Here is an 11,556-nt window from a genome sequence, read left to right on the forward strand (position 1 = left end):
TCTTTCTATTCTTTCTACCTGCTTCTCTTCCAGTGTTTCCTAGCTAAAATCAGTCACTTCTCTCCATCCCTAGGGGCTATTATCCTCATTCAGATATTTTCTTTTCTTTTTTTTTTTTTTTTTTTTGCGGTACGCGGGCCTCTCACTGTTGTGGCCTCTCCCGTCGCAGAGCACAGGCTCCGGACGCGCAGGCTCAGCGGGCATGGCTCACGGGCCCAGCCACTCCGCGGCATGTGGGATCCTCCCGGACCAGGGCACGAACCCGTGTCCCCTGCATCGGCAGGCGGACTCTCAACCACTGTGCCACCAGGGAAGCCCCCCAGATATTTTCTTATCCAGACTATCTATACATCTATAACATGATGCTCCTCTTGTTTGCCTTCCCGTATGCCAGTGTTTGATATTTGGCAATGTTAGAGACATTTTTGGTTTTCACAACGAGGGGGAGGGATGGCTATTGGATTCTAGTGGATAGAAACCAGAGACACTGTGATGTTGCTAAATATCCTACAATGCACAGTACATCTCCCACTACACAGAATTATCTGGCCTAAACTGTCAGTGGTACCAAGGCTGAGAAACCCTCATCTATGCTGTTCCATCTGTCTGGGCCACTCTTCTTCCCCCTGCTCTACTCCTCCTCCAAACTCCTTCTCATTCTCAGTTCTTTCTTTAAATGTCACTTCCTGTAGGAAATGTCCTTAACCACTTAAACCAGGTTAACTCTCAAGACCCCCTTTATAATTAGTTATGATGATGTGCTCAAGATAGGTTTTTCTGCTACACTGTAAAGGATCAAATCTATCCATTCACTATTTCGCCCCCTCATACCTGTATCACCACATATCTACTGATTAACATTTCAACCATGGGTTAAAAAAATAGAACTTTATTGTGAATTTTTAAGAAAACAAATATATCTCAGCCTCAGTTTCCTTAGCTGTAAATTGGCAATATTATCACCTATTTTCCCTACCTCACCGTTCTTAATGTTCAAATGACCTGAAGTATATGAAGGTTTGCACTGAAAGTCTCACACCCTGAGCAAACTGTGATGGCTGGTCACTCTAAGTACAAAATAGTTTTTTTAAATTTCAACTTTGTTAAACAAATATTTTATCATAATTTAAAAAAAGTATTTAGAGTATTTTTGAGCCTTTAGAAAGCCCTTAACTGTGCTCATTTATATAATCATCACAATAATGATACTCTATTACTGCTTCTGGTAGCTTTAGAAAAATAGGTTTTATAGCCTAACCAAGATATTTTAGTTTTACTTTATTAACAAAACCTACACCTGAGTTTTGATTGTGCTCTTCTAAGGAGGAAGCAGTAGACTTGAGAGAGATTTTTCTTTTATTCGATAAAGTGAGGCTTGCCATCTGCATGCTGTACCAGCTAATGGACCGCTGGTACCACCAGTCTCTTCAAAGTGGTAGAAAGAACACCTGAGAGAAAATGACTTAAATTCCCTATTGACATAAACTTCAGTCAACTGAAGTGTATTTCTAAGTCAATATTTTTGCACTTTCACAACCGTTTATCTAATAAAGAGCTATTATTTCATTGATAAAAAGAGCAATCTGGAGGATTTTATTATGTAATTAGCCATTAACTGTATTAAAAGCACTGGTGGAAAGAAATTGGTCATTTCAGAGGGTTGGGGGCTTTATATTATTTCTTAATATGCCTGCATCATTTCACCAAACTAATGGAGTTACAATTTACCTCAGGTCCAAATTTACCACACAACACATTGTAATGTGCCCTCAGTTCTGTGGCACCTCCTTTAATGATTAGTGAACTTGAGGATAATGAAGGCCTTATCATGTGCCTAATTAGCCATGCAGTCCCTAATGGTAGTTTAACTCATTTAGATAAAGTCAGTTTGCTGATCTGTTCTTTGGTTGGGAGTGAGAAGGAGGAGGGGAGTCTAGGGAGAAAGTGTGTGCTGTGCACATGGTGGACCCTTTCTCCTTAGCTCCCACCTCTGCCATCCCCATCTCCGCCCCCAGTGCAGAAGAGATCAGCAAACTGACTAATACACACACACACACACACACACACACACACACACACACACACAGTGAAACAATCAAGCATAACATTTGGATTTCTTGATAACTATCAAACGTTTGGTCTAGATAGGTATATGTCAAATACTAATTCTTTCCATATCCTCAGCTGTAGGCTTTTCGTTTATATTTAAATAAAAATTTCTTGGATCAATAGTGGTCTTTTTTTTTCATAATCTTTTCAGTCTCTGATATTAGGTAAGGGTAATTGAAAAATTACCCCTCCTAGGGTCATTGCAGGTGGTTCAGTAGGTCCATGTAAAGAATCATTAGTTGCCCCAAATCTAACTTAGCTCTGTCTAAAGTCTTCAGCCATTCAAGGGACTCAATAAATATCATTTATTTCTATATTTGCCAATAAGGATGAATAACTCAACTATTGTTAAACTTGTAATACATAACAGATGTAAAATAGAAATGAAACTAATTCTTACCTCATTCTTCAGCTTGCTTCCAGAAAACCTTAAAAATCAGAACATTTTTCATTAGTTAAAAATACATATACAGTTATATCTATCAAGGAAATGCAGAGGACCTACAAAAGTAGTAACTTTATATCACGATCAGTGAAATAAATCTGGAGAAATTTGTTTGATTTTCAAAGGGACCCAAGCATCTTTCTCAACTTACTAACAAAATAAGTCTATTATGGGAAAGTTAAATAAAGGATATTTAGGGAAGTCAGGTTAGATCTGAGGCAATCAAAGCACACTTGATATTAAATATCTGTGCGTTCTGGCCTGTATTTTCACTTCACAGTGAGTAGTGGTTAGTAAGCTGCCGTTATGTTCTTTGTAATATCTGAGTTCATCTTAGTATGACTCGGGTGACTAAAATTATTTTTTTTTCCACAAATACCTTACTTTTAAAACTAATTCATTCTTTTGAGAGCAGTTCTTGGGAAATCATGCCATAAAGCAATCTCAGATGCAGATTTAATCATTTGGAGCTCCAGTATTTTAAAAAAGAATAATTGTATATTATCACTGCCTTCATTAGATGTCACCTTACTTGTCAACCTCCTCCTGATAGCTGATGACAGATTAGAGCAATATGTTCTTTATATTCATTTGTGTTTTTTCTTTCACAGAGACTCAGTAGCTTAGGTCAGTAGCTTTATCTTACTAAGGTAAGCTGGTTATATCAAAGTATATGTGATTAGAGATGATTATAAAAAACTTTTCATCTTTGTAAGATACTGGCCAAGCACATAGATCCTTAAAACAGGTTATCTCTTAGAAAAAAAAAAATTACATTTTCTGCCTTTCTTTTGTTGAATCTAGCTTGAAAACAGATTCAGCCTTATAAGTAAATACTAATTTAAAAGCAATTCTGCTTCCCTGATTTCTCTTTTACATCTCTCTGGGATCCCTGGTTCAACATTAATTTCTTATTAATGATCGCAAAGTATATTAATTGCCCAGTCATTGTAAATGTCCATACAAAGTTAAAATTAAGGTTTGATGCTTAAAGGAAAATATCTCAATAAGCAAAATTAGTAAGTCATTTTATTCAATAAATATTATACATATTTAAAGACATACAGAACTTATCTTGAAGATAGTGGAACTCTACCTTGTCAGGCCTTTTCCAGAATAAACGGAGTGGTAATATGCACTGCTCTCTTTTATGCCAATCCCATAATAATGATACCTAAAACAAGAACAGGAACCAGCTCTGCGTTAATGTAGTTTTTTGAAGGGGAAAATGAGACTAAAGTAGAATTGAAGTAAACCGCAAGTAAGAACTGCAACCTCTTGGTCTGCATCTTCCTTTCCTGATTTTTTCCTGATTAAGTAACATCTTAATGTGTTTAATCCTTCTTTAATGGTAACTAATTCTACTTATGGTCATATTTCTGGCTCTAAGCTTGAAAAAGACAGGAGAATTGCCTACTGCTAAGGCCCCTCAAACCTCTAAAAAATTAGGTTTCAAAAACCAAAAAAAAAAAAATAATTATAATTGCAGGCATTTAACTGCAGGCACTTAAATTTGTAAACGTAGACACTGGCTCTAAGTATATCAAGCGTATCTATCTGCAGACTGCTTGGTTCAATTTGAAGGTGGTCAACTGAATAAGAAAATGGTGGGTTTTCTTTGTAGTACACCTATTGAATGGAGAAAAGAGTATAACATTATGTGTGGGCAAGACGTTGATGTCATGCATAGGAATATGTAGAAGCATCTGACCCTTTGAAAGTTATTTTCCTCATGAGGAATGAGAAGCCCAAGTCACTGTCATTTTCACTTCAAACTTTTGTGCAACAATGGGGAAAAAGACATCTCTGTGATGAATCAATGGAAATATGAAACATGGACTGTAACAGTGTTATGAATAATTTGTTATAAATGTATCTATGGATCCTGAGCCACAGGCAAATGTAGCATCTCTCAAGTTGTACCTCATTCTCCAAAACTGCAGACCCCAGACTTACTCCACGCCCAAGTACAAATGCTACACATGTGACACAACCGCTAGTCAAAGACTGGGTATTTAGTGAGGGTGACCAAAGCCTGCTAATTTCTGCCTTTACACTCTTTCCCCTCTCTGCCCACCACGCAGCAGCAATACCTATTTGGTTATTTACCATTTCAATCTGCATTCATCTAAGATCAGGGAAGGGATGAAATAAAAGAATAAGGGGGTTTCCAGTAGACTTCAGTGTAGCCATACTTAAAACTTCATTTCTTAGCATCACCAGCTGAGTTTAAAGTGGACAGGACAATGAAGGATCTACGCTTCAAGGCCCCTTTGCTGACCTCAGTAATAAAGAAGGGACTTGTCAGAGCAACTCTACTCCTAAATGTTTTCAAGGCTCAGGACGAGAGTACAAATGGAGGCCCACATATCTTACACCTAATTACTTAAAATATATAAATCAAGCGAACACATTGTGAAATAAAATGTCCCTGTCCTCCTATCTTGACAATGTGCCTCCATAATGATCTAGTAGGTAATTCTGAGCTTAGAATGCCTAGACTCCTGGAGTTCCATGAGGCAACATGGTGGTGGGAGAAGAGCCACCCCCAGCTCCCTTATCTCCCCAGCCTCTACTCCTTTGTTCACTGTGAAGAGCCTCTTGAGAACACTCCAGCCTCCATGTCCAAGATCCACTCTCACACACACCCCAGACAGCTGCCCCCTGGGGGAGGCACCCATCTGGTCTATGTCTCCTGAGAATGGATGAGGGAAGAGGCCCACTTAGGCCCAGGAGGCAGGCCTGAGACTGTTCGGAACTCTTGGGCCCCACGGACCTGAAACGTGAGATTGAAGGGGGATGCAGTCTCGGGGGACACATTCACTCAGGCTATGGACTCCTTGTCTCCTGGGAAGGAGATCAACTGGAGGAGGGGAGGAACAGAACCCTCTATAAGTATGAGTCCCAGAGATGGCTTCTCTCCCACTAGGTTCTAAGGGCAGAGAAGTTGCCTCTAATGATCCTGGGCCATTTGAGATGGAGAAGAAAGAGTTTTTAAATATGAAAAAAAATTACACATATTATAATGAGAAATGTTTCAGAAAGGGCTGTTATGTTTGAGAAACAGTAATGGAGGGTGATCACGGTAGTGAAGGTATTTTATGAGTGTGGCAGACTGGGAACAAGTCTTCAAATCCTCAGTTCTGGTAGAAGGATAATAGCAGTCTGTTAACCTGGACAGAAGAAACTCCATTTTCACAGTAAGAAAATACTCCTCCAGTAGATAAGGGAAAAGAACCTCTACAGTATATTGGAACAAAGGGAGAAATGAAGGAAATATGAAACTTAAGCAAAGGACATTACAAAAAGCAGCTATATTAATAGAAATTGATAAGGTAAATACCGAAAACCATAACAAATGAACAGATTTAAATGATATTCATCCAAGCATATTAGGATTAGTGAGTGAACATGAGTCTGAAATAAGTATAACTATTTTTCTTCATTAGATTTTAGAACCAATATACCAAAGAAAATGTCTTTGTATTAGAAGAAATAAAGCAAGAGATGCTTGAGGACAAGAGAATCTATTACAAGGGAAATATATTGCAATTTCATGGTCTTTTGCAAAGCTTGCTGTTTGTTCTATAGATGCTACAGTTTAAATAACTTCATTCTAGCCACTTGCTAAAGCAATACATGTTAAGCATTGCTTTAAAAGTTGATAAATCTTCTTTTACTATAACTCTGATCTTCTTGTTTCTCATCTATAATCCTTGTCTCAACATGTAAATAATATTATACCGTGGTAAAGTGGTTTGCCATGCAGATTGAGAAGAAACTACATTGACTTCACGGGTGGTAGACAAAAATCACAAGACAAATCAAAAGGATAACCATGAGTTCAACAAATATTAGATGGCACACTAATCCTGACCACTGTGAGAGCTGTCAATACAATGATTAAAAACCGACATGGATAATCGAGCCAGGAATATATATGCTTCTGAATTCCACCCTAGTCCATGGTTTCCTGAGCCAGACTGCCTGCCAGTCATAGAACAGAGACCACACTGAGCAGCCCTGAGGTAAATTTTATTCCATTTTTAAAAAATCACTTGATGAACACTTTCTGTAAAAATGGCAGCATCCTTTAGGACCCAATAAATGCTGAGTAACATGGATTTGTAATTCTTTTCTTACTTAGGATTTTTAAGGAAAGGATATTTTTATTACACAATTCATTTGTTCCTTATTTTTATAAAACAACTGTATTATTTTGCTTCCTCCTTTATAATCATTAGGGCAGAATATCGTTAAAAATAGAAGTACTTAATACCTCCACTTACATTTAGAGTCAAGATTTTACATCTAAAAAAAAAAATCTTTTAAGTAATGTATTTTATTCGTAGGTCAAATGTAAATGACACCATCAACCAGACACACATTGACACCCAAGGAAGGTAACTTGGTCAGCTACATTCCACTCTACAACTGAGAAGCAGCATGACCTTTTGTCATTAGCAATGCCCCATAATTTAGACATGTTGATGTAGCTGAGCATGTTATATCAATACAATCTTATAATTACGCTGGCCCACAGGGAACGAGTGAAAAAGTGAACTCTTTCCTTCAAACATGTATTTAATGCTTATTGTGCTGAGGATTCAAAAAGAGACAGATGAGGGTTTCTGCCCTGGAGGAGTTGATAGTCTTGTGGGGGAAAAAAGCGTGCAAAGAAAGAACTGCAATACAAAATTAATATGTGCTAAAATTGAAGCAGGTGATAGTAGGTACTAATATAAATAGTTACCATTTATTGAGCAACTATTACATGTAAAAAACTTTATGTATACTTCATCTCAAATTTCCACAGCAGCCTGCAAGTGAAGTAATATCTTCATTTCAAAGTGAAGTTCAAAAAAGTTTATGTGATTTGTTTGGAAAAAATATGTGAAAAGTTATGGGTTTGAAGACAAAATTCAAACCCAAAGCTCCACAGAACACTCTTTGTTTCAATAGACTATACTCAAGATGCAAAATATGTCTGTATATATAATTTTGTATCTCAGTTTTATTTATAATTAGAAATTCTTAAATGAAATATAGTTTGAATATGCTTGCACTCAGCATATACACTCTCTCTTCAACTTCAGCATGAATCTTTAAGAATTGATAACTAACTTGAATCATTAAGAACTACACCATTGATTTGAATGTTTCATATTTGAAATTCCATATATAAACAGACTCCCTCTAGAATATAAGCTCCCTATAATAGGAACTCAATAAACATTTGTTGAATAAATAAATTCATAATATGAAAAAAGTTAAAAATAACAATGTGTCATAAAGAAAATTTTATAAGCAGGAATTTTAAATAAAGGTCATGCATATAGTATCATATACTTAAACATAGCACAATTTAAAATCTGGTAGAGATTAAAAAGCCTCTTGTCTAATGTGATGTAAGGAGATCTACAAATTCCTTTAACTCTACCACTAGTACCGTATAAACTTACCTATTTCTATCAGAGTTACTTGCCCTCCACAAATAACGCGTGCTTTCCTCACTTTGTGCCTTTACTCTGTTGAGCTCTTCATTGGGAATGCCCTTCTTCCTGCATGTCCCCATTTCTTATCCGTGCCTCAAGGCACAGCTTCAACACATGAAGCTTTGCCTGGTCTCTTAGGCAAAATTAATTTCTCTGTCCTTTGAACTCCTCTCTTGGTCAGTTATCCCATGGAGCTTTGCATCTCGTACTAATGGTATATGTATACACGGCTTACCTCCCCTACTAACCTATAAGATTTGGAAGAAGAGAATTTCAACTTCCCCTTCATTGTGTTCCCCCTTAGAAATTGCTGTAAAGAAAAAAAATCCTCATTTATTGGACCAGTCGATGTGTTCTGCTAGAAATCTGGAAACTGATAAAACACAAATTCTCTTAAAGCCAGTTGTTTTCAATAACTGCTTCCTAGGACTGTGCCTTTCCAGGTTACTGGTAAAATATTGGCGTTGAACAAAAGTTGTACCCCTAAACAATGTATATAAAGGACATGCAATCAGCGTATTTAGGTGGAAAGACTAGAAATTGCTAGAAATACAAGTCTCAATATTTTGCAATGACCATTGTAATGCTTTAGCACATTTCATATCCAGTTTCTTCTGGAGCCAATAAAATAATCTTCCCCCTTAATCTTCCTTTTAGTCTAACTAGGAACATGTTATTGTCTGAGTGATGATTTAGTGTCTTTGAGAAGAGATAATAAATGAGCAGCTCTCTGTCTTTCTAACAGCTGAAGATAAACCTCATAAAACCGGGGAGAGTAATTTCATACAAAGTATACATGGATTTTTCATCTCACTTGCAACATTTTATATCACTATTTTGTTGTTAATATATTACCCTAAAATAAATCTTGCTAGGAAATATATGCCAGAAATATTCTAGCATAACAAGAATATATACAGGTAAATGTTGAATAAAAGGTGAGGTCTGCCTCACTGTGGGCTAACTAGTTTTTAAAATTTATATACCAATAGCCAATGCCTATCGTGTAGGTTACGCTGAATAAAGATTCCCAAACATTTCACAGTTCTTTCTCCCTGTATGATTTTTATTTTAAAAGATATATGATAACTGCTTAAAAATCCTAGATATGATTAGCTAATTTCTCTAAGAAAATGTTTGCATAATACAAGTAGTCTTTGTGATAATCTAACAAAATTGTCTTCATTCATTAGCATCAACTGTCCTTAGCCTTGTATCAAGTGACAGATATCATTTACATTTTAGGAATAAAGAAGAATAATTAATTAATTTTTATGCCCACATTTTAAAGTGAATGTGTTATATTTTAATAGGATAAATGAAATTATTGCTCCTCTTTTTAGTACTAAAGTATTTACCTTGTGTCTAATACTTTTCTTCATTTGCTGATCAATTTATACCTGCACCTATATTTCTTCTTTTCCATTTTGTCATTATATAGAATTCCTGAAACATATGTTCCCACTGAGCTAGTAGCCCTGATGTTAGTTTACATTACACAAATGATAACTGATAAGGAAATGATGGGATTAAGTTGTTCAGGGAGTTGCAATAACTTACTATGATAAGAGCAGCTGCCATATCAGTTTTATTAACCCACTAAATCACTACTAATAAATAAGATAATAGCTTTTATCCATCATGTCTGAAAACCAAGATTTGACTGATCAAAGTCTACAAGAAATTAAAATGTAACTTCAAATCAAACAGTTTACTATGTGCATGAAATCTCATGAAATCTAATTGGTGGGCTCAACTGTGTTCTCCCTTACCCTGCTGAGCCATTTTGAGCCAGGGTGGGACATGGCCTCTTTTGCTAACCATTGTATCTTTAGGGCCTAGTCAGCACCAGGACAGATGTAAAACATTCACTAAATAAATGAATATTAATAGTGAAATTTTTTTGACAGCATGTACCCTATCTTACTATTGTTTGCACCTCAAAAACTCTTTGGCACCATGCTTTGCCATCAGTATAAATATGAATGGATTGATTATCCTTGCTATAATACATTCATAACGTAAAATAGGCAAGAATTACTTTTCATTAGATACTCTTTGTACCTATAGAATTTTGATTCATTTTTATTTATTCAAAATCTAAAATTAAAAATTTTGGGACTTCCCTGGTGGCGCAGTGGTTAAGAATCTGCCTGCCAACGCAGGGGACATGGGTTCGAGCACCGATCCGGAAAGATCCCATGTGCCACAGAGCAACTAAGCCTGTGCGCCACAACTACAGAGCCTGTGCTCTACAGCCCACGAGCCACAACTACTGAGCCTGGGTGCCACAACTACTGAAGCCCACGCGCCTAGAGCCCTTGCTCCGCAACAAAGAAAAGCCACAGCAATGAGAAGCCCAAGCACTGCAATGGCCCCCGCGATGCAACTAGGGAAAGCCCACGCACAGCAACGAAGACCCAACACAGCCAAAAATAAAAAAATAAATTTATTAAAAAAAAAATTTTGCACAGGAAAAAAATCAGGGTATATTATTAGCATTGATGGTAAATCAAAGAGAAGAAAAGAAAAACACAAAAGCAAAGTCAGTTTTTATCTTGGTTTTGAGAACATGCAGAATCTGCCATTGGGATTGTTGGTTTTCTTGTCAGGGAGGGGATGGTAAGAGAAAATGAAGGGATGGAGCGCAGAGCTTATTATTAATTAATTAATTAATTAATACCAAATTTATTCATATATTAGAAATAATTCAATAGATATTTAGTGATAGTATGTTTTGGGCACTACGACAATACAAAGTTTTACAAAATTACTAGTAAAATTGGGAGAAATTATAAATTCCTGTTTCTCCAAAATATGCTTACTTCTTCATTTATATTTCTATATCATCAATTGTTCATATTTCCATATACATAAAAATGTTTTTCATCAAATGTAAATTTTTTAAATATTAAACATCCAATAGAAATGATGATTGTGAAGATAATATACCAACACAGAGAACATTTTGGACAAAAATTAAAAGCAGAAAGCAAAATTGTGTTTGTGCTACAAATTTGCTTTTATAGAAAACATAAATATCTCTAAACAAATATAAAATAATTTAAAATGCCTTAAGATTGATGCTTGAGAAATGTTGTTAGCTCTCTGAAGAAGAATCTAATATATTAATTAACATTTAAAACTGTCAGATCAGAAAAAATAAATAAGGAACCTCCATACTGTTCTCCATAGTAGCTGTATCAATTTACATTCCCACCAACAGTGCAAGAGGGTTCCCTCTTCTCCACACCCTCTCCAGCATTTATTGTTTCTAGATTTTTTGGTGATGGCCATTCTGACTGGTGTGAGATGATATCTCATTGTAGTTTTGATTTGCATTTCTCTAATGATTAGTGATGTTCAGCATTCTTTCATGTGTTTGCTGGCAACCTGTATATCTTCTTTGGAGAAATGTCTATTTAGTTCTTCTGCCCATTTTTGAATTGGGTTGTTTGTTTTTTTGATATTGAGCTGCATGAGTTGCTTGTATGTTTTGGAGATTAA

The 11,556-nt window shown here is 36.1% G+C and overlaps 1 protein-coding gene across 1 annotated transcript in view; it reads right to left on the reverse strand.

The window, feature by feature from the left end:
- RFX6 (regulatory factor X6) overlaps positions 1-11,556 on the reverse strand; it is a 56,356-nt gene that overhangs the window by 35,641 nt on the left and 9,159 nt on the right. Inside the window, exons 5-6 of the mRNA XM_007116474.1 lie at positions 3,651-3,728; positions 2,510-2,537 (exon numbers count right to left, since the gene is read on the reverse strand). Of these exons, the coding sequence (XP_007116536.1) occupies positions 2,510-2,537; positions 3,651-3,728 (106 nt within the window). The remainder of the gene's footprint in view (positions 1-2,509; positions 2,538-3,650; positions 3,729-11,556) is intronic.

Source organism: Physeter macrocephalus, chromosome 10 (assembly GCF_002837175.3).
Source record: "Physeter macrocephalus isolate SW-GA chromosome 10, ASM283717v5, whole genome shotgun sequence".
Lineage (NCBI taxonomy): Eukaryota > Metazoa > Chordata > Mammalia > Artiodactyla > Physeteridae > Physeter > Physeter macrocephalus.